Genomic DNA, 23,379 nt, shown 5'->3' on the forward strand with positions numbered 1-23,379 from the left:
GACCCGGTCATCTTGGGCTTGGTGTGTATTGTTCCTGTGCAAAGGTGCACTTTCTTTCATTTATCAGAAACTCAGTTTGAACTCAGTGTGAAGCAGCTTTCAGTCCAGTCTGCTGCAGTCTGAACTTTCTCAAACCAGTACCAGACTCTGTCAGCTCGGTTTACTCTGTGTTGTATCTGCTGCTTCAACAGCTGGTACATTTTCTTCTGTCTATAGGAATTGTGCAATGAACACATTTAAGTGTTGACAGCACTTGAAACTTGCTTCTGCTCCTTCTGACTGTTTCTCAGTGTTACAGCTGAGACTGTTCAGGTTCTTCCTGTTTCCCAAAGGAGCGGCTGAATAGAGGAGACGCAGTGACACCTGCTGGTTAAAGTGGAAACACATGATTATATAAACCATTAGGAAGCTTACACTGCTCCCACCCTGTCTTGACTAGGGCTGTGTATCAGCAGCAGTTAAGTTTTTGTCTTGCCTTTCAGTAAGTTGTTATTTATTTTGATTAATCATAGTCAGTGTATGAATCCATTCTGGTTTAGCTCCTGTCTCCTGCAGTGTGTGTCAACACTGACACCTGCTGGTCAAACTGAGAATAGTGTAGAAAAGTTAATTGTTTCCCGCAGTGTGTTTAAGTTGCTGTACAGTGCAGTGCAAAGGTAAAATTACATCTTCTCTCTCTCCCTCATTGAAAAATCTGATATCTATATAGTTTGTTTTGTCCCAAAGGTTTAACCTTGAACCATCTGTGCTCTTGTGCATCCAGGAAACAGATGAATGTGGACTAAAGGAGAAAATGAGCAGCAGATTAATTAATATTTAAATTAAATTGTTGTTGTCATTCCGCACAGTGAAGACACTCAAGAGAAGTAACAATAAGAAGCACAATTTTTAAAACAGAGGGAAACTTCACTCTCAAGCCAAACTGCTCAGGGACATTTGGTAGCATTAGGTTTAGACTCTTCTATTTAATTAATCATATAAAATGTTTTTAAAGAGGTTTTCTGCAGGGTTCATTAAGTACATATAATACATTTTAAGATCTTTTTCATATCTCATATAATTTCACAGTCACACTGTTCAAAATGTGATGGGAAACAAGTAAAATATGCTTATTATTGTTCATATCATACTTTTATCAGGACCTCCCACCAGTTTAAAACAATAATTCTGAATTATTAAATTATTATGATTGAATCAGTGCAACTTGGGCCCAGATAAGTGTCATGACATGAATGAATGATTTAAACTGTTAAAAATTCTAAATTCATTAGTTGAGTCTTTGTAAAAATCAGCACTTTTACATTATGAAGCGATGATGCATCTTCTTAGCTTCTGTCAGCAGTAATAGCGACGCTGTTTAAAAGCCTGCTGTCGAACAATCGACTGACACCACTAACACACTAGTTTGGAAAGGAGAGAACGTCTTCCAACAACCTGCAACCAGATTTTAAAGCAAACATTGGCGTCTACCTGATCAAAGAGAGAATATTTAAGAATTCACTGCTTTTTGAAACTTTTGAGGACTTGGAATTAAACTAAGTTACTAACATACACTTTCATTTAGAGGATATAAAGACTATATAGCCTCTACATAGCTTAAGAGCTTTTTTATTATCAGTTAGTCTGCTGTTATTTTCTCCATTAATCATTTGGTATAAAAACATCAGGAAATAGAAAAAAATGCCTCTTAGAGCCCAAAGTAGCATCAGGATACATTTTGTTTTGTTGCAGCCAAAACCCCAAAATATTCAATTTACAATATGAAACCAGCAAATCCTCTCATTTCAGAAGCTGGAGCCAGAATGTTTGGGCCATTTGTGGTTAAACAGATGTGAAAACAGCTGCCCATCACTTGTATAAACTCTGACTCCTGAGATCTGCTCAGGTCTGTAACAAAGGCTGATTAAAAACTGAAGTTAAAGTTGAGGGTTTTTTAACCGAAACACACCTTTTATTGTGAAGGTCCAACAGTTTCCACATGAACAATAAAATACAACACTGTATCAACATCTGGCTGAGTGTGTGTGTGTGTGTGTGTGTGTGTGTGTGTGTGTGTGTGACATGTCCAGTATACAGTGTCCCACAGTTTTACTTCATAGAGTAAATACAAACAATGGAGACAAACTAAAAACAAATAAAAACAAGGCAGAAGTGTTCTCAGTACATTCAGCACAGCAGGTAACAGTCAGTGTCCGTCTGTCTGTCTGTCTGTGTTACAGCTGTGTTCTTATAAAGGAGTGTTTGTTGACTGATCATTACACTGGACCAATCAAGTCCACTTCTGTCCCCTCCCTGACCCATGTATTGCTGGTCTTTCCTCTGGCACAACCCCGAGACCATCAGAGCTCGTCCTGTGCAGAAAGAGACACACGTCAGATTCTTTTTTCTTCTGCAGACAGTTTGAGTTTGAATCTGACATAAACAGACATTTACCTTTGGTTTGCTGTGTAACTGTGGCAACAGTAGCTGTAGTCGCTGTCTGATGGTGTCAGCAATCACGTTAGCATCCCGGCTGTTGATGGGTTCCCCGCTGTGTTCATACTGTCAACACAAACACACAGTTTTACAGGTTTACCAGTGCAGGGACAACACAGCATGGAGGACAGCTGACAAAGACGTTCTCTAAGATTCAGGTTGATGTTGCTGAGGGGCTGATTCTGTGTTTTGTAGCTGTCCGTCTCATGTTGTTGATAACAAACAGGTGAAACTCTTTATTCTCAGTGCTGCTGTGCGTGCGTGTCCTCACCCTCCTTCTTCCCAGGTACGGGTAAAATCTGACAGTTGGGTAGGCGGTGATTCCAGCTGATTGACAGGTCTGATAATGAGCCTGACAGTCCACCTTTCCTGCCCGAATCTCCCCTTTAACAATCTGTCAATCACACAAAGAACATCCTCATTACAGCCTCAACCAGAGACATCCTCTCCTCTGAGAACATGTTCATTTATGTTTCAGAGCCTGGAGCAGCTGGAGGAGTCCGGCTTTGGTTTGTCTGCTGTGTCTCCTGGGCTGAGACTGACAGGAACTACACAACAAAAGCTACTGGATCAGAAAATAAAGACAAAGGGGCTCACCCGAGCAAGGACCTCAAACTCTGGGGCAAAGTGTTGACAGGGTCCACACCAGGGGGCGTAAAAATCCACAACCCAGTGATCCTGGCCCGACAGAACCAGAGACCGGAAGGACTCTGGAGTCAGATCCACCGACGCTCTGGGTAAAGAACTGTACACACAACGTGTTAACACAACTAGACCTAGCCCACAGTAAAGGACTCCACATGAACTCAGTCTTTGAAGGAAGAGAGGAGGGCAGAGAGAGAGAGAGAAAGAACGAGAGGACGAATTTCAATTTCAGAGAGAAAGAGACAGAGACAGAGCAGAGAGACAATATAAATCTGTGTCTCACCTCAGAGCCCATGTTCTCAGTGAATGAGCATCTCTGTGCCAACCGTTATAACTCCTGCAGACACACAGATCAACGAGCAGACTGAACAAGACAGTAACTCATTCCAGCTAACAGGTTGATGTTAACATTCAGAGGGACCTAACACAGTCACAGTTATCATTCTATCTGGTTTATTTTTGTCCACGTGGTGGCAAACAGCTCATTTACACATTCAGTAGATAAGAAGCGACGTAAGGATGAATCTAAGTCCAGTATTCCCTCTCTTAGCTCTGTGTTTGGTCTCCATCAGCTCCTGAGGGAAATCTCTGCCTGTGTAGCTGCTCTGCGTTCACCAGCTAGTATCTAACTGTGTGTGTCTGCTGTGCCTCTCAGTGCTGAGCAGGTTATGTACGGTGGTATTTTGAGCTGCCTGCTGCAGCCAAAAACATTGTTATGAGGGACAGTGAGCTGGATGATAATACTCTGCACACAGCCAGAGGTTCGTCCCTGACAGCTGTCTCATGTGCTCCAGTACAGACTGAATGCATGTTGGCTTTATGAAATGTATTTACTGAGGCAAAATGAAACTGATATCCATCTTCTCATCTGACTCTATGTGAACGACCTTCCCAGTGTCTAACAATGTGTGAAGCAGTTTCTGTGCATAAGAATGAGTGTTTTAAAGCGCGGGGCGTACATGAAGCGATCTGGCTGCCGCGCGTTGCTGGGGTACAGTCGGACTTCAGGGTACGCCCTCACACCCTGACTCTGACAGAACGTCTGAAACCGCTGACAGTCAACTGAACCGACCAGGATCTGACCCGACAGCATCTGTGTGGTGAGAGAGACAGAGAGTAACACAGGTTACACAGGCTGCACTGATCTCCAGCAGAAACATATAAACCTTCTGTCTCATCAACAAACTGTGTCTCCTGGGTGAACAGTGCTGAGTCCAGTTGGCTCCTCTCAGTGGGGAGTGTATGCACTGCTTGTGTACGGTGTGGATATTATGTGTCGTACCCTGGCCATACGTCTCCACTCTGGCATCAGAGCCTGACAGGGACCACACCAGGGAGCGTAGAAATCCACTGCCCAGATCTGCCCTTCAGCTCGACCTGCAACCAACAAAGGAGGAGAAGAGAGGATCTAAGTGGTTAGAAGAGGAGCTGGGCCTTAGACTACAAGAGTTTACCAGCTGCACTACAGTCAGAATAATTTAAAGCCTGAACATCCTCCCTTCCCCTGGGCTCTTCCTCAACCAAGAGCTGTGTTTTAAACAGTGCAGACAAGTGAGCCACAGGAGGGGAAAGAGACTGTGGTGATGCTTTTAAAGAACACTAACTTGCAACTGTTACTTCAACACACAGTATGTTGTTGTGGAGAAACTTAACAGAGCTGTCTGGTGATGAACTACACCGCACCGTACAAGCTGTATGTATTTATACATTTATCTTGTGCTGGTCTAAACGGTGAGTACCAGGACTACCTATTATCTACTGTCAGGACTGGTCTCACCTTTAACTCTCTCAGCGAAGCTGGAAGGATCCAGGACCACCACAGATGGATTGACTAGATCCTGCAGAGACAGACATGAGACAAGCGTTAGTGGTTGAAACCACTACATGTTTTCTAGGAATAGGAATAGTATCAGGATGAGGCAGTACCTGTATGAACTCCAGGATGCCGTCCGCTGAATGCTGTCCTTCATATTCATGCACAGAGGAACCGTTAAAGATCACTGTGGTGGGGTACGCCTGAATATTATACTGAGACACAGAAAGAAAAAGTTATCATCGCGTCTCCATCTCATAATTATAAGTATGCAGGTCTTCTATGTGCAGCATGTGTTCACCATAGAGCAGAGGTTGTGGTGGATGGTACAGTCCAGAGTGCCAAACTTCATCTGTCCAGCCAACTGGATGGAAGCTTTTCTCAGCTCAGGCAGTAAAGCTCGGCATGGAGGACACCACTGCACACAGAAATCAAACACAAAGTGATGTCTAAGCAGGTGAGGTCAGGAGAATAGGTGTTTGAGCTGTGGGCACATTCAGCATTAAACACTCTGACTGGGTAGTTATTTTCTCCTGTTGGCATGTGGCAGAGCAGTTTGTCTCCTGACTCTCCATTGATTATTTGTTTTTGTCTCAGTCCCAGTAGCTTGTTAAAAGTGATGTGATATTAAATGGTGAAGCCATAAACTGTAGTGATCAGCTTTCACACAGCTCGGCTGGAGTAGAAAACACAATGTGATTCACAAATAGAGTCATGGTGGGCAGTGCCAGGATGTTATTCTGGAGACTGAATGGTATTTTCTCACACCTCCTGTGTTTGAGTCCATATGTGTGAACAGGTGATAAGGCTGCAGCCTGGGGTTAGTAAGTGTGTTTAATCCACCTGTTTTATGTGTATTTTCAATCTGTGCATAAAAATCTGAGGAAAAAAAGGAGGAGACTGGAACCTTCCTCACGTTAACACAGAGATTTCTATCATGTTTTCCATCATCTGAGCTTTGACTGGAGCTCTTTTAAAGGCCTCATCTCGTCGTGTCCTCTTCTTCTGCAGTGGTTTAATGGCACTGACCAGAGAATCAGCTCCATCAGCTGTTTATCTTGATACACTCAGCTCCTTCATTTGGATGGAAACTTGACTCAGAACATCCCGTTCTGGCTCCCTCATCTCTCACAAACCTGAGGCTTAAACACTAAGCACTTCCAATAATTTACGTACTCAGCTCCAGCCAAACAGTGATTTTCTCCCATTGCTACATTGGTTCGTTTCTGCCTGCCTCTCAGTGTCTGTCTCCCTATCTCTGACTGTTTGTGTTGTAGGTGCAGCTCCATCACCAGCCCTGAAGGTAAACAGGGAGTCAGACAGGCTGGGTCATTAAGCAGCAAAGTGTGAAATATACAACAATCAGAGGTGAAGTCAAGCTTATCAGTGCTGACGTGGCACCTTCCACCTGCTCACTTATGATAGGGAAGATGCTATGTGAGACATTATTTTCTGTTCCTCTGCTTCCTGGCTGTAGAGAGTCTAAAACACATGGTTTGTGTCGGTGTGTCTCAGGCTGACTGCTGAGCAGGAGATGGATCGCTAACACATTACTGGCTAAGTTTTGTCTGCTTGTCAAACACTAGAGAAAAGCCTGATGTCAATAACAGAACTAAAGTTAAGTAAAGTAGTTGGTTACAAACCGGAGCAAAGAAGTCGACCAGCCAGGGCTCCTTTCTGTCTGAGGGGAAGTTGTCGGGCCTCAGAGTCGTCACATGAGCGCGAACACTGTCCCTCGCAAACCCCACAATGTTGTACAACACATCTTTACCTACAGAGAGCAACAGGTTACACAGACAGAGGGGGAAGAGACGGACAGGTGAACTCAGGCAGCAGCTATTCCCTTGGGTTTTGAATCAAACAAACATCTGAACTTGGGCTTTGGGGAACTGTAATGGGCATTTTATCCTGTTTTCTGATGTTTTATAGACCAAACAATCAGTTGATTAATCAACAAAATAACTGACCAATCAGTCAATAATCAAAATAATTGTTGGCTATAGCCCTAAAGAAAACATGTCCACATCTCAACAGCAGAATAATTTTTCATTGATACAACATGATGGCAGTTCGTGCAGGTACTACCACAGTCTGTAGTACTGACCGTGGTGGATCTCAAAGTCATGGATTCCCAGTCCTTTGAAAACAGCCACACAGGGTTTGTGGATGTAGAGAGACTGACACAACTCTGAGTCTGCTATACAGTCTACTCTGCCAACCTGAGGAGACAGACAGACAGTCAGCCACACAGACAGGCAGACAGACAGAGACATGCAGAAAGACAGACAGGTACCTGTATGTGGTCATTTCTGAGGAAAGCTTGTAGCTTCTTGTACTCGTTGGAGGCGGTGCCTCTGTCTCCAAACGTAAAACTGACCAACCAGCGATGATGGGCCAGCTTCCTCTGGAGACAGAAAGTTACACATCATCAAAAGCTCTCACAGTTTTAACGTGTGTTGTACGTTAATCTGTGTAGTGTGTGTACCTGGAAGCTGTCACTGGTCAGCAGTTCCAGGTCAGGCAGATGGTTGATGACCTGACTGTAAATCTCTTTACTGTCCAGAGTATTCAGCCACTGAAACACATACAGGGAGTCAGTACTGCAGTACTACAAACAGTATTACTACAGACAGTACTACAGTACAGACAGTAATGTGTCCTGTCTCTTACCAGTACACTGCCTTGTTGATCCAGAGAACTTCCAGGTGGGAACAAAGCAGTCGCTCCACTGGTCACCTGAGACAAAGCAGGGGGATTCCATTACTAGTAAATGATATACCATATACTGCTATAATACTACTGCTGTATGTTACAACTGCTGTTACTGCAGGACACCTTTTCTCTCCAGAAAATGAACTGCTAAAAGCAGTTCAGAGCAGCTGAGGGCAGAGGTGTGTTAAGAAGATATGCTGCTCTGCAGATGATACTCTGATTTATCTTCCAAATAAGGAGTGTTTTTTTCCATGGAGAGTACCATATCTGTATCTTTCAGTAGTAGTATTAGTAGTGCAGCAGTATTGCCAAGCCCTACCTGGAAACTGGCACAGAGCTGTTCCTGTGTGGTGCAGTCCATCCATCCCACTTTAACCAGGCCATCCTGCAGACACAAGCAACACAGGTGGGTGAGTTTAACCAGTGGGACCAGTAGGATTTATTCAGTCAGTCAGTAAGACTACTAAAACAGGCATACCTGGACAGAGCCAGGCTAGCTGCTTCCCCTTTTTTCAATCATTTTGCTAAGCTATGCTAACTGGCTGCAGCCTGTAGCTTTACATTTTATGAAAAAAGCAAATAGCATATTTCCCAAAAACGTTCATTAATTCAGCGAGCAGTCTACAGACATCTGACTGAGCAGAACCTGAAGCAGCCAGATGCTGTTACATTGTCAGAGGCTGTGGGAAGATGAGACTGCAGTTTAGGATTACTGCAGTTTAGGATTACTTCAGGACACAGCTCTTACTTCATCAGTCACATCGCGACACAGTTTTCCAGCGTCATGATGCATATCATAAACTTTTCTGAATGGAGATGCATCGTGCCACGGTGCATCGTTACAGCCCTACTGATCAATGTTTTCATTTTGGATCGATGCGATTGGATCGTTGATCACTGAATCGATGTATCGATTAATATCATACAAACAGTCATTAAAGGTTCATAATGTCAGAGATGTCAGGCTCGGAGCTGCTGATGGGCTGAGCGTTGACTCTAGAAATGTGAAGTCAGCTTGTGAATATATGGAGTAAGAGTTAAAAATAAGAACATTAACTGCTTGTGCAGATTTAATTTACCTCTACACTTCATTACTTCACTGGCATGTAATTCACAAAATCATGCTTGCACTGGTTGATGTTTTTGTTGTTGGGTTTAGTGGAACCTCTGTTGTTTTGCATTGAAAATGGGCGACATCTCATTTCATGTGTGGCTACATTACAGTTGTATTAGTTTATCTGTTTATTTGGTTTGGTGTATTAAAGTATTTTTTGTATACATTTGTATGTATTCATAGAACAAGCATTACTAATCTATATCGTTGCCATAGCAACTGATCAGAACTCTAGAAAAGAATCTAACATGTCATTACAATGTTCTGATTACAGATGATCTCGTTATGTTGGAACATTCTAGATCTGTCTTCTCTAAACCCCCAAAAGAAGTTTAGTTTCTGCCTCTGCCTGAGACAAGCCCTCCTCTCAGCTGAGGAGCACAACATGCAGCTGGCCAGTGAAACACTGCTCTGAAGCAGCAGCTCAGCAGCCACACAGACCAGACGCTGCAAAGAGAGCCCCATGCAGCCAAATCAGAGCTGCTGAAAGTTCTAGAGGCTGCGAAGGAGACCCAGGATCTTCTCAAGAGGAAGGAGGAGCTGATCCTGGAGAGCCACAGGGAGCTCTCATCGCTCCAAGAGTCCTTTGAAGAGCAGACCGAGGAGCTTCTCCTCAGGTCAACTCAGCTCTGCCTCAAGAACAAACAACTAAATGAGGCCTTTACAAGGTGCAGCAGTCTGGAGGAGAAGCTGAGGGAGGAGCTTGTCGAGAGAGAGAAGAAGGAGATGGAACTGTCTTCCCTCCAAGAGAGCCTCATCATCCAGAAGGAGGAGACAGACCTCTGGGTGAACATGTACGAGGAGGAGACCCAGCGCAGCGCTGACCTTCAGTGTCAGAGGGAGCTGGCACGGAAAGAGATCAGCTCCATCAGAGGTGAGATCCAAGCTCGCACTGAGGAGAATCAGATCCTCTCAACGACGCTGGACTGAGAGAACAAGCTGAACCAGAGCATCAGCAGGTACGACGTCCTGGAAGAGCAGCACAACAAGGAGCTTCTCCTGAGACAGAGCCTGGAGAGGGAACTGTCTTCCCCTGGAGAGAGCCTCATCACCCAGAGAGAGGAGACAGACCTCTGGGTGAACAAGTACAAGGAGGTAAAGACCGCCCTAGAGGAGGAGACTCAGCGCAGCGCTGACCTAAAGCAGTGTCGCAGGGAGCTGACAACTGAAGTGAAAACTCGCACTGAGGAGAATCAGGTCCTTTCATCCACCCTGACCCTCAGAGAAGAAGAGCTGAAGGAGACCATCAGGAGGTGCGATGCTCTGGAAGAGGACTGCAAGAAGCAGCTTGTGGAGAGGCAGCAGAGCTGGGAGAGGAGACGGGAGGAGGCGCAGAAGCTGTGGGCTGAGAAGGAGGATGCCCTGGTGAAGCAGGTCTGCAAGGCAGAGGAGGAGGTCAAGTCCCTGATTTTACAAAACATCCAGCTACAGGTACACTGCCTCACCTTCAGAAGAAGAGGAGGTGAAGGAGAAACGAGGGTTCTGGAGGTGGACCAGCAGAGAGAGGAGGAGTAACGGAAAGATGGAGAGAGCTGCTGCTGACAAACAGCAATGATCTCTCCATCCTCCACCCTCCCCTCCCTATCTCCCTCCCTCTCTCTTCCTTCTCCCCCTTCTCTCCCTCCACACATCTCCTTCTCTCACCCTCCTACCCCAAGACTCATCACAAGATGGTGTATTATCTAACCTGCGTTACCATGTCACAGTAGATACAAATGGAAATCTTTAAAGTCAGTGTGAAGAAGTAATGCTAATGCCTTCTGAGTCGGTCACACCACAGAAAATGTGTTATTAACCACCCAGCTAATTGTGAAAATCCTGAAAAAATGAGGAGCTCTCTCTGCTCTGAGACACTGAGGACGTGTCTGCTGAAACCACGCCCACTCTAACGCTGCAGCACGGTGACCATTAGCACCGTACACCACAACCTGAAAAACAGATACTAGCAGCCTTGGAGTTGTGCAGACGTTCATGTTTGAGCCACCAGAGCCAGAGTCAAGCTGAGAGTCTGAGGACTGACTGACGCCCTATGTGGCTGGGGAAACCCTGCGATTATATCATTACTGTGCTCTCACCAACATTCCTGCCAGTTTCTGTCTTGTTCTTGGCTCCAGGCAATCTGAGAGAGAGAGACAGACAAACAGATGGACAGACAAGATTAGCGGAACATGACACGCTAGATAAGACCAGTTTACTCTATGCAAGAAAATGCATTTAAATATCTGAGCATTCAAGGTTACATTGAATGATTCATGAGACTTCACACCTGTCTGCCTCTTCTCATCAACATCTACATGTAGTGCACACATGAAACACAAAGACACAGGTGTGATGATGTGACACGTCTTTAACAGATGTGTCCTACATCACACATCTGTGCATATGTATCTGTGACACACTGAGAAATGCGTGCAACTGTTCTGACTGACAATCAGACATGTGAGAGCACTGCCAGGCATGAAAAAGCCCTCACTGATGCATATGTGTTACCTCCAGTGTCAGAGCAGAAGGTGATCAGCCAGCCGAGCCCTGACATGAACGCATTCTCTATCTCGCTGAACACATTACCTATATTAAAAAAAAACACACCACAGGTCAGACCACACAGAACGATGTAAACTAGCCTGATAAAAAGACCAAATTCAGTTTTGGAGGATTAAAGATGTGGGCAGTGATACAGAGGTCTGAAGCTCACTGTAAATGATGAACAGTTTGGAGTAGTTTACCTTGCCACAGCTGCATGACAGTTGTAGTGATAAACTGCATGGAGAAGCGGACCAGGTTGTCTTTCGAACGCTCCCCATTAAACTTCTCTGGTTTCTGCAGAAAGACAAACAAAGCTTGCTCTGATGCTAAGCTAACAGACTTAGTCAGACGGGAAAGATGACGTGTAACTCAGCGTTTAACTTTCATGCACTACAGTAGCTCATGATAATGTGTTGTCTACATCTTTGCACATAACAGAATTTTACATTCAAAAAAAGTGCACTGTTGAGCTGCCACTGAGTGAACGTGCAGGTGCTGCTGATTGCTGAGTTTTACTTGTGTAAACATGGAGGTTGTTTCCAGTGTAAACACCGATTTTCAAAACAGATGAAAACAATCAGCGGAGACAAGAAAACTGATGTGATCTGCTGCATTAGAAATCCTCCGCTGCCTGAATGGATGTACTTCTATTTCATCTAATGCAGCTTTTCTTTACTGTGAACTGACCTGTCCTGCTCTGTATATATACAGACTGGGGTAGCTGTTGATGCCTTTCCTCCTGCAGAGATGGTTGTTGTCTCCACAGTTCACTGCTCCAATCCTGATCACTCCATCCATCTCCTTGGCAAACTCCCTCCACTGAGAGACAGACACAAAGAAATCTACTGCTTATTTCTACTTAACACACACATCATAAAACATAAAAAGGCAGCAGTGAGAAACATACACCTGCCTCTCAGGTGTATGTTCAGAGTTTAGTGTGTTTAGTTTGTACATGTGAGCGGGTTTACTGTGTCTTTAGTGTCTTTTAGTGTTATATTACCGTTGGAGCCAGCTGGTGACAGTGTGAGCATCGTGGGAAATAGAAGTTGATGAACCATATTTCTCCAGAGTTCACTGCCGCCTCTGAAACACACAAACACCAGTCACTTCCCTTACTTGTCTACTTGTCAACTCTTCTTACATAACACTCATGTTTTAGTGCCTTTGCTGATATGTCAGAAACTTCAGTGAAGGTCCCAGGACATCAGGCAGCACATCTGCCTTTGGTTTCTATCAGCATGTTTGCTGTTTCATGAGTGCTTTATCTGTCTGATGCTCCAAAAGTGGACAGTAAAGATCTGTTTAGTGGAGCGCCTGTCTCCTGTGTTACGTGTAAGCTTAAAGCCGCAATGAAAATCGAGTTGAAAATAGTCACTCTTACCAAAATCTCCGCTGTCCAACGTGATGATCTCCAAATCATCATCATAGATACCTGAACACAGAAACAACTGTCAAGACTAAAGATTTCCTCTCAGTAAAATCAGCAGCTGGTTTTCAATAAAAGCAAACGAAACAAAAGCTCTTGTGTCATCACCATAGCTACATGTGACAGGTGTGTGTGCTTCAAGACTCACCAAAGTCATAACGGTAGAAGCTCCAGCTCTCATAGCGCCCTCCCTGCTGCTCATCCAATCCCTTTTCTCCATACTTATCATATTTCTTCCTGAGGTCTTCATCCTTCAGAACCTCGTAGGCTCGATTCACCTGCAGGAACTTCTCATGGGCTGTGTGGTCACCCTGAAGCACACATTTTTTATCAAGGTTTAGGGTTTTGTTTACACTGACCAAAGTTTCGTCTGGGTTTTTAGGAAATTCTAGGTTTGATTGGGATGTTACAGGTCTGTGGTATTTAACAGGGATTATGTGCAGGTGTCTCAGGGGATTTGTCAAGGTTTATCATTTCTCTGATTGACTCACCAGGGTTTTTGTCAGGGTGCATGGTGAGCGCCAGCTTCTTGAAAGCCTGTCGTATCTCTCTGGTGGTGGCCTCCCTGCTGACTCCCAGCAGATTGTAGTAGTCTCGACTCTCTGCCCAAACCGCCACCAGCAGGGTGACGAGGAGCAGCAGAGGCAGAATAAACCGGACGGGATGTTTCTGCTGAGCCCTGAGGACAACCCTGTACGCCATTACCACCAGTCCACCCAGTTCAAGCAGAGGAGCTGGAACACACAGGCACATACATCCCTTACTGAGCAGAAGAGCAGGTCAGTGCTACGGGCTTTACTGCTGGTAGACAGTCAGACTGTGTGGTGAAGCCGTTATTAGATCTTACAACCCCTGTCCTGACTGGGGTGGACTGGCTTAGAGCATGGGAGCAGATTCAGGAGGGTCCCACCATCCCCCTTTACATCCCCTCGGGCTCTTACAGCCGACAGCAAACCGGCTATTTGTTCTGTATTACTGTTCCCTGTGTCTTCAAATATCGACTCTTAAAAATATATAATTCATTGTTATTTGCTGCCTTAACCTCAGTAATAACAATTTGGCACGTAGACATTTGGTTGGAGGAAAACAGGCATTCAGAGAAAAAGCTGAGTGTATTCAGTGAGGATATACTGATGGTAAAATACTCATAATACTGTACTAACTTATTCACAACAAGCAAAGACACTGTCTCACACGCTGGTATTTGTGTCCACTGAGACAAACCTGGATCTCCTCTGATGTGTGAGGAGCTAAACTAAGCTAAGCTAGTGGCTAGCTGTGTGTCGCCGGTCTGTAGCAGTTATAACAACTAAATAGCTAATTAGGTAGTTAGCCTTACCGCGACATTAAGCTATCTGCCGTGTGTTGGTGAAGCTAAAGCTAAAATTAACCTAACGTTTACCGTCGTGTCACTCCTGATCTAAAAGCAGCGGGTTTCTTACCTTAAAGGTGTCTCAAGTTGCAGAGAAGTGTGAGACTGAGGATCCGCATCAGCGTCCGGCTCCGACCGGCGTCAAGTTTTACACACAATATCACAGCGCCTGTTTCCGCTCACCGCATTTCACAATAAAAGCCGCATTAAAAAAAAGACAGCGGGGCTATTCGACGAATAAATCGTAACTTATCTGCATGCTAAAATGACAGTGTGTTAGATGAGAAAAATCGGATCCCGTCCCGCTTTTGTTCTGCTTGTTTGCTCTTTTATTTCGACAACAGAATAGTTACATTTACCGTGATTTCACCGTGATGTTTGTTGTCTGCGGTAACTTGACGGAACAGCCGCATTCCGACGACGTCAGAGCGTCAGAGTTTGTTGCGTTCAGGGCTGCGCAATTATAAATGTAAATATTCCAACAACACACCCCTCTTCTGTGGAATTCCAAACCACCAGAGTTAAATAAATAACTGTGAAATAAACAGTCAATTGAACTAATACATTTATATGAATAATTATCGGAAGAAAATTAACCTTCAAACAGTCATATCTATGAAATAGCTCAATAGGTTATTATGAAATGACATTTTATCAGTGGTGGTAGATGTATTTAAATGCTTTCTGTAAGTAAAAGTAGCATTACCATACTGTGATACACTCCACTACAAGGAAAAATCCTGGATTCAAAACCTAAGTATTATCAGCAAAATCGACTTCATGTATAAAAAGTAAAAGTGCTCATTGTGCTTTAAAATTATGTATCATGTTTTTGGTTTAATATTACTGGTGCATCAATATGCATGTTGCATTGCAATTACTGCTGCTGATTGTTTAAGATTGCTGGCATTTTAAGTATTTTGTTTACTGTTGTGTAGCTTAATCTACAGCAATGCATCATTTTCTATAACATCTTCATATGTTTGTAGCGTTCCTGTCCTGTGAGAACCACATAAAAAATCCATTTTAAATTAGCTAAGAAAAGCAGCCCTGTTTTCAGCTTGTGGCCATACATTATCCAGTTAACCAAAGGGTTTTAAAAAATAGTTTTAGCTTGGGACCACATACACACATATAAATGCATAAAGGACACATAAAGGAACATGTAATCCTTCAATTTATCTGGATATTTCCAAGTAACGCGACAGAAAGGATATGAAATACTGTAACCTGAGAGGTAACAATTAACTGCAGCTGTCAGATAAATATAGTGTGTTAGTTCAATGTAGTGGAGAAGAAATACAAAGCTGCACAAAATGGAAATACTCAAAGTAAAAGTGCCAGTAGGAGTTTAATGCTTGTGTTTCAGAAATGTATCGTCAGTATACCGGCTAATAACCAGTTCTTTTTCAAATACCTTGAGACACTAAAGATTTGAGTTCAGTTTTGTTCAAAAAAATCATCACTGAACGATGCCATCAAAATTTGAATTGAATTTTGTACAGTAAAAAAAATAAATCAAAATCTGGTTATACAAGTCACCCGTAAAATACAATTCCCCTGAACGCCTCTTTACATGACGTATCTAAATGCGCCGGGAGCACTCCTGTTAGCTGCGGTGCTTTCAGTTTTTAGACTGCTCGCTTCATCAGCCTCCCTGAGCCCGGGAAACAAACAGCAGTGGGCTGAGATATCTGGTTTTAAACCACTCATCTTTAACTAATTGGGTGACATCAGTGTCCGCGCAGCTCCGCTTAAGAAGAGTTTTCAGTCACAGTAAGTTAGAGTGACAGCTCAGTTAGCTTTGCTAGCCGCATTAGCTAGCTAGCCTGCCCTTTGCCTGGCGTCATTTCCTACTTTTGAAAATCGCGGCCAGCAAGCAACGAGACAGCGATGGAGCTGCAAGGTAACCCGAGTTTTATTAGGTCTTTATCAGCTGTTGTCCGCTCATGGCGTTATTTATATGTTTAGTAGTCATCTGTTTTTGTTAGCTCAGCGTTAGCTGTTAGCCGCAAACAGTGGCGTTTATTTCTGGTTTTAGAAAAGCTAAAACATGTTAGCAGAGATTAAACATTGTATTAAAGTGTCTGCCATGTTCACTATTAGTGGAAGAAGTTGTCATATCTTTTTTATCTTCTCTTAAGTAGAAATAGCAGTGTCACTGTCTAAAAACACCAGTCATAAGTCCTGCTTTCAGTGGATCTGCAGCATGGAAAAGTCCTTTAAAGCACTCAGTTACCTCATAAAAGTGAATTAAAGAGTCTTGAATTTTATTAACAAATACAAACACTGTACTTTCTGTTGCTAGTTGGAGACATTATAGTGTTTATAAGCAAGAACTGGCGGATAAATCTCCTATATAGGTTGTGTTTAGGGTGTTTAATGATTAATTATTTTGATATAATATTGCTTTGATCGGTATGACTGTGAATCAGCTATTAAATGACATCATGCATGGTTTTAAAAAGGTCATAAAAGTCTTAAATTTAACGAGATGAGTTCTTCAAAACCATGCATTAAAATCTTAAGGAAAAGTACAAAAGAAGGGCTATTAAAACAAAAGATACTTTATGTACTAAAAATAAAAGGCCCCTTTATGTAAAATGGCACACTTCAGAATAATGTGTATTATATTAATAGGTTATAATTATTGATGCATACATATGCTTTTCTGTTGCAGCTGGTAGCAGTGGATGTAACAAACAAGGAGCTAATTTTACTAGTACTTCATCTCAGAGTTGCAGTGATTAGTTGATTAATCAGTTAGTAGATCAACAGAAGCTATTGTAGAAATCAAAAAGCCAAACATTGTCCATTTCTAGATTCTTAGATGTGAGGATTTGATGATTGATTGATTGACTGATATAATGATAATAGTCATGATTTGAGGCTTTATAAACAAGGGAGTTGAGAAGGTGTCCTTGGCCTCTGATAAGTTGTGATGGGCATTTTATTCTATTTTTTGTGACATTTAATAGACTGATGATTAATTGAATAAATCATTTGCAGATCAATCAATAATTATAATTAAATCAGTTGTTACCCTAAATATTTTTCTTGTGTGGTACAAAATAAGTGGGGAGAAATACCACCTGTGTCGCTGTTTTCAATGAGGAAGTTGAGTTGTGACTTGGGGAAACAGTGACCTTTGCTCCCTGTCATCTCACTGTGGAACTCTGACTACACAGCACTGCTCACTGTGATCAGATAAGAAATACACGCGTAGGAAAGAAGCACAGAAGTAAACAGAGTCAGGTGTTTTTCCATCTTAGACTTCAGTCCAGCAGCTAATCACAGATGTTCACTCTGCCATCTCTGTTTAAAGTAGAAGACACGTACAGTAGAATTTGCTGCTACATGCCAACTTCTCAGTTCCCAGGCTTTTTCCCTGCTGACTTGAGCCTGAGTTAGTCCTGAAGATGACCAGTTGTCTCAGACCAGTCTGACTGTCCCACTGTCTCACTGTGTCTCAGTGGGAACTGAACCGATGACCCTGGGCTCGCCCACCTCTCCTAAGCCAGCCTCTGGAGCTCAGTTTCTGCCTGGCTTCTTGATGGGCGACCTGCCAGCTCCAGCTAGCCCCCAGCCACGCCCCTTCAGCCTGACCATGCCCATCGTGGAGAGCACAGGTACGCCCCGAGGTCAGCGCTCACACACACACCCACTTACAGATCAGCTGATCGTTGCTTCTCTGGTAGATTTGTCAGTGTGTGCTGTCTCGCATTTTAGGGGGAGGAAGTGGAGGAGGAGGAGGCTCTGCCCCTCAGCCTGTTGTCCCCACACCTAAGGACAAAAGTGGAGCCCCACCTGTCCGCAGTATCCATGACGACTTGGTTACTATAGCGACGCCTCCCACTGCACACAGACAGGTTAGTGTACAGGCAGTGTTTGACTGATCGAAACTGAAACTGAAGCTTCTCAGAGTAAAAAAATCACCCTTGACTGGTCAAAATTTCTCAGTGAAGCATTTATTGTCCTACTACTAGAACGAGCAGTAAAAGTGTTTAATCAGCCATCTAACTGGCAATATCGCACCTGTTCTGCTAATATTTAGGAGAAGAGTACCAACCTGCAGGAGATGGCACTTAGGCAGAGATAGTCCATGAGAGGAGAGATGTTTTTGGGAGCGCTTGATCACAATAAGCTTATTAAAACATGGAGGTTTGACAGAAATGGAGTCATTTCTGTGACTGACCTTGAGTAAGACACAGAGGATAACAAATGTGGTCCCTGCAGAAACTGATGTTCTCATCCTTACACTTTTTAAGTGGTAAAAGAGAGAACAGCACAGGCCTTATGAGTGATAGTGACTGACATTCTTTCAAAAGTTCACTCAGTGTTTGAATTTCAGGAATGTAATTGATTTTTATTGATAATTAACATTTTACACTTGATTCAGCAGATATTCTTGATTTATAATGACTTTACTTACTAAATGTCACGGTTACTGTTCTAAACAATATTCTGTACTATGTAGAGTACTAGAGAGTACTTGTGTCGATAAAATTTACAGTTGTGATGATAAAAATGTGATAAAGTCAAGAAAAGTGTGAACATTATTTAAATATGTCTCTCTCTGTATCTCTCCTCAGTCCTTCCCAGTTATGCAGTCTCCTCTGTCTGCACGTCAGGCCTTGACTCCAGGAGCAGGTACTGATTGTTTTTGAAAAGATTGTGACAGAGACACACACTGAGCATTTCTGTACTGTAACAAATACAAATATATCGATCACACTCTAGTCAATATACAGGCATTACTAAATACTACAGTACTATAGCTGACATTAGGTACACCTGTTCAATCTAATGCAATCCAATACTGCTGTTGTGCCATAAAGTTGGCTTTTATGATGTCTGTCATGTTCAGTTTTTGTTGACATTGTCATAAATGTGTTAATTTAATTAGAGGTTCTAGGGCTGAGGTTGTAGTTAGTGATGGTGTTATTGAAGACAAAATTTTAGAAACACCTCTTGATACAATATAGTCTGGTACAACCCCTGCTGGCTAGGGGAAAGGGAAGTAACTTAAGCAACCAGGTGGAAGAGGCTGAGGGCAAAATAGTGTACTTTAAATGAACAAAAAGACCGCAGAAGAAACCAAGTACAACAGACGGTGAAACTAAATGGAACAAGGCCCAGCGGAGGCTTCTCCAATCAAAGGAATCAATTAAACAATTAAAGAACAGCCTATGTATCAAAATGCTACAATCGGAGTAGCACCTCCAGCCTAAACATGGCTATACAGAAGATGATAACAAAGTAGACGAGTGTGTCCACAGCCTGGCCCAGTTCTCCAGTACAAGTAGTTCTGACACATATAATATAGCAACTAGTAACCACTGGAGTGATCACAGCACTGGTACATATACTTGTATACATTAATGTAACAGGGGACAGGGGTTTGCACATCAGAGCCACAGAGGGAAAGTGTGAGAATACCCCAGGGGCATAACACCATCTATAGGTATGACCTCAGTAATAAACATATAGTTAAATTCACACATTTCTGACAATGGCAATGAAAACTGAACATTACAACATTTGTAAATATAGGATTCATGGCTAAGCTGTTGTATTGAATTGCAATATATTCCACAGGTGTACCTATAGAGTTTATGTCTTCTGTTTTGACCCATCTCTCTCTCTCCCCACCCACCTGTCTCTGTCTACAGGTGTACAGCAGGTGTGCCTGTCTCCAGCTCAGGTGGATCCGTTCTACAGTCAGGGAGAGTCTTTGTCATCTGACGATCAGCTGGACCAGACCTGGGTCACCGTGTTTGGGTATTTTTTTTTTAACCTCTAAATAAACTCATAACACTGACTGAGTGCTAAATAGTATAGTGTGAATATAATGTACATTAACTGTGTGTGTGTGGTAGTTTTCCTCCGGCCTCAGCCTCCTACATCCTGCTGCAGTTCGCTCAGTACGGAAACATCCTCAAACACACGGTGAGACACATACACTACACACACACACACACACACACACACACACACACACACACACACACACACACGCAAAGTCTTCATGCTTTAACATGAAACACGACCGGTTGAAGTTGCATAATGTTTATCAGCCTAAACAATCCATATCCCTTATTATATAAGGAAAGTGAAGTGGTTAGATGAAGAGCTGGAGAAGCCTGTACTGAAGCTTAACAAAGCCTTTTTCCTCAGCTGCCAGTGAATGCAGCATTGGCTGTGATCTCCATTAATGTTACTGTCAGCAGCACAAACTGTTTGTGTGACGTGTAATAGACAAAACCAGGACAGTGTGTCAGACCACAGGTCAGATTAAAATTGTAGGTTGTGTGTGTGTAGTGTAAAAAGATGGTGTATGAATGTCTCTACTAAGACTTATGTTTTACAGTTATATTGAAAAGGAGAGCACTGATCTCAGATCAGTATCAGGGTTTAGGTATCTGAATCAGTATCTGTATTGAATAAATCTGATCAGTGCATCTCTATGTTGCATCTACCTGAGCCCAGGTAGGGAATCACTGCTGCATCATGTGACACTGAAAAAGGGAAGTACTTTGCTCTGTAGACAAAGTGGAGCCAAATGCTTGGCACAAACAGCTCAGATTATAAAGGCATATTGATTAATATTGATAGATATATTGATGATGTATTGACAGATGGCGTCTCCTGGTAACTGGATGCACCTTCAGTATCAGTCCAGGCTTCAGGCCAGGAAAGCTCTGTCTAAGGATGGAAAAGTGTTTGGTGATGCCATCATGGTGGGAGTGAAACCCTGTATAGATAAGGTCAGTACCTGTTTTCACTCACCTGTGTGTCTGTCGTTCCTCTGCCGTCTGATTGGTCCTTCACATCAGGTGACACTGAGCCCAGTTTGGAGCCTGAATTGAGCAGCACTGAAGTTGTTTTTCTCTCTCTCTCTCTCTCTGTCAGAGTGTGATGGACAGCAGTGAAGCTGTCTCTGCTCCCCTCTCCTCCTCCTTCTCCTCCTCCAACCTCCCCTCCACTCCCCGCTCAGCCATCAGACCGCTCAGTGCCGCCTACAGGAGCTCTGGCAGTGACTACCAGGTGACCTCTGACCTCTGGATTCATGAAAATCTGCATTTGCTTTCATTTGGACTTTGCATACACAGACGCTGTTTGACATTAGAAATAAATCTGTGTGTCCATCTTTAGGTGGTAGCAGACAGACAGACGCCCAGGAAGGACGACAGCTTTGTGTCTAAAGCGATGGAGTATATGTTTGGCTGGTGACATTTCACAGTGCATCATGGGATACCTGCGGCCTCAGAGGAGAGAAGAACTGATAGATGAACTGATTCACTACACTGTGTGTGTGTGTTTGATTGAGTGTGAATGTGTGTGTGTGTGTGTGTGTGTGCTGAGGTGGAGGATCTTTCTCTCTCTTCTTTTATAATCTGTTTTTTTACTGTCTCTGTCTCAATAAAGTTGTCTCTGGTTTGAATTCTACAAAGCTGAAGTTTCACTTAGAGGTGATGTTCCCTCAGCAGCCCCACGGTGGCACTGTCACTGTCTTCTGGTTTCAGTCCTGGTCCTGTTCAGGGACATTAGAGCATTAGTGAGATCCAGGACTAATATTGGTGATAAGGTCTGGCTCACGGTCGGTTCATCTTGAATGTTATTGCATGTTTTTGAGGACAGGACTCTGTGCAGGCCTGTCAAGATCCTCCAGACCAGACTGGGAAAACCATTTCTTTATGGAGCTGAGTTTGAGCATGAAGGCACTGACATGATGAAACAGGAAAGGGACAAAGTGCTTCCTGTTACTGAACCTGAGCTGTCCAGATCTGTTAAAAACTGCCTCAGACTGCAGTGTAGTGGCTGAATGGACTCTGCTGAGTCAGAAATATTTTGTCCAGCAGATGGAGCCACATGTCCTGCTATAATGGACTCAAGAATGTGGATTACGCATTTAAAAAGTCCATTTATACTGTATGTTTATTGTTGGGAATATCAAAACATGGTTTCAAAAACCTAGAGAGTTCAAGTGTTCACAAAAACAAAGAGCTACTGACAGAAAAGGTTCATCAACATGTTTTCAGTTAAAATACAATGCATAATGGACATTACATGTTTATATAATTGGTCACACCTACTCTTTCCATTATGTATCAAGTTGAGCAACATTTTTGGAGTAGGCAGGTGCACCTTGGTGTGTGTCCTGTGTGTGTTGAAATACAGTGTCTGTGTCACTGGATGACTAATGGATAATGACTAATCAAGCTGACACATCAGGATCACAGGTGTATTGTAAATAAACACAGTGATGTTCCTGCCTAACCTATGAAAGCAACAGTGGGAAGTCTTAGTTAAAAGAAGGCATAACTCAGTATAAAACTGCTCTGTTACAAGTAAAAGTACACAAGTATTAGCATCAATATATACTTTCAGTAACAAAAGTAACAGTATGTATTATAGGGAATGGTCTATTTCAGAATAATAATCAGAATAATATTGATTATTATTAATTACTGACACATTCATGGAGCTAATTTGAACTACTTTACATTTGGCTGGGTAGCTTGTGAATTTACCCCCAGGGATAAATTAAGTCTTTTCAAGTACAAGTAGCTTAAATTTATACTTCAGTACAGCACTTAAACTGCCAATGAGACTGAAACAAGTATTATGAATAATGACTCAGGTTTAAGTAAAAGAATGTGTGAAAGTCCAGAGGGTCTTGTAAACACATAGATGGAGGACACAATGAAATTTGCATGGGGGAGTGTAAAGGGGGATTTCCTAGGCCTCAGCCTCACTTATCGTCAATCATTTCAGAAATCTCTCACCAGTTGACCTTTCTCCTAGCAGCCAATTACCTCTGGTGTACCTTATCCCACCAACATATGGCCTCCTCAGCCCTCTTGCTCGTGGTGCAGCGTACAGCGGGGGATAAATGACGAGAACAGGCCTCACAGGCTGAACTGTGTGCAGAACAGAAGGTGCACAGCTAGAGAAAAGACAGAGGGGGGTTGTGAGTGGAAGAGAAGGGGGAAGGGTGGGGGAAGGCTTTGGATGGGCTTATGCTTGACCCTCGTAACCTTACAAGGACATTAGAAACCATATGATTAGAAGGAGGTTAGCCACTATGGATGTTACTTTTCCCATTTGAACAACTTGGGGAAACTGTTTATGTAAATATATCTGCAGTATATAAGCTTCTCTGATCTGTGCTTTTGTTGTGGACAAATTATGAGACAATGTGGGGCCCTGGGTCCCCCTCCACTCCAGCATGGAAATAAAAACTACAAATACACAAATCTCTGAGGTCATCTTGCATCTCTTTGTGGTTG

The 23,379-nt window shown here is 43.1% G+C and overlaps 2 protein-coding genes across 4 annotated transcripts; one reads left to right on the forward strand and one right to left on the reverse strand.

The window, feature by feature from the left end:
• Positions 1-1,916: 1,916 nt before the first annotated feature.
• dnajc10 (DnaJ (Hsp40) homolog, subfamily C, member 10) lies at positions 1,917-14,309 on the reverse strand. The gene is made up of 25 exons (XM_051075275.1): positions 14,157-14,309; positions 13,208-13,448; positions 12,863-13,026; positions 12,670-12,720; positions 12,289-12,371; positions 11,973-12,104; positions 11,486-11,579; positions 11,250-11,327; positions 10,835-10,878; positions 7,965-8,030; positions 7,604-7,669; positions 7,419-7,508; positions 7,227-7,337; positions 7,038-7,152; positions 6,577-6,704; positions 5,235-5,351; positions 5,047-5,148; positions 4,898-4,958; positions 4,403-4,497; positions 4,080-4,213; positions 3,404-3,457; positions 3,073-3,220; positions 2,747-2,869; positions 2,434-2,541; positions 1,917-2,351 (listed from the first exon to the last, which is right to left on the reverse strand). Exons 2-25 carry the CDS (start codon positions 13,414-13,416, stop codon positions 2,340-2,342), a joined length of 2,385 nt encoding a protein of 794 aa, XP_050931232.1. The 5' UTR covers positions 13,417-13,448; positions 14,157-14,309; the 3' UTR covers positions 1,917-2,339.
• Positions 14,310-15,658: 1,349 nt separating this feature from the next.
• On the forward strand, positions 15,659-21,539 carry nup35 (nucleoporin 35). 3 transcript variants are annotated; one of them, XM_018697351.2, is made up of 9 exons: positions 15,659-15,862; positions 17,560-17,727; positions 17,816-17,955; positions 18,679-18,736; positions 19,759-19,867; positions 19,966-20,035; positions 20,725-20,853; positions 20,999-21,133; positions 21,242-21,539. In XM_018697351.2, coding segments are annotated over exons 1-9 (888 nt in total). In that variant the 5' UTR covers positions 15,659-15,861; the 3' UTR covers positions 21,320-21,539. The 3 variants fall into 3 exon arrangements, with proteins under 3 accessions (XP_018552867.1, XP_018552864.1, XP_018552866.1); XM_018697348.2 differs by having other exon boundaries at positions 15,660-15,992; XM_018697350.2 differs by having other exon boundaries at positions 15,661-15,992; positions 17,560-17,715.
• Positions 21,540-23,379: the final 1,840 nt, after the last annotated feature.

Source organism: Lates calcarifer, linkage group LG1, assembly GCF_001640805.2.
Source record: "Lates calcarifer isolate ASB-BC8 linkage group LG1, TLL_Latcal_v3, whole genome shotgun sequence".
Taxonomy (NCBI): Eukaryota; Metazoa; Chordata; class Actinopteri; family Centropomidae; genus Lates; species Lates calcarifer.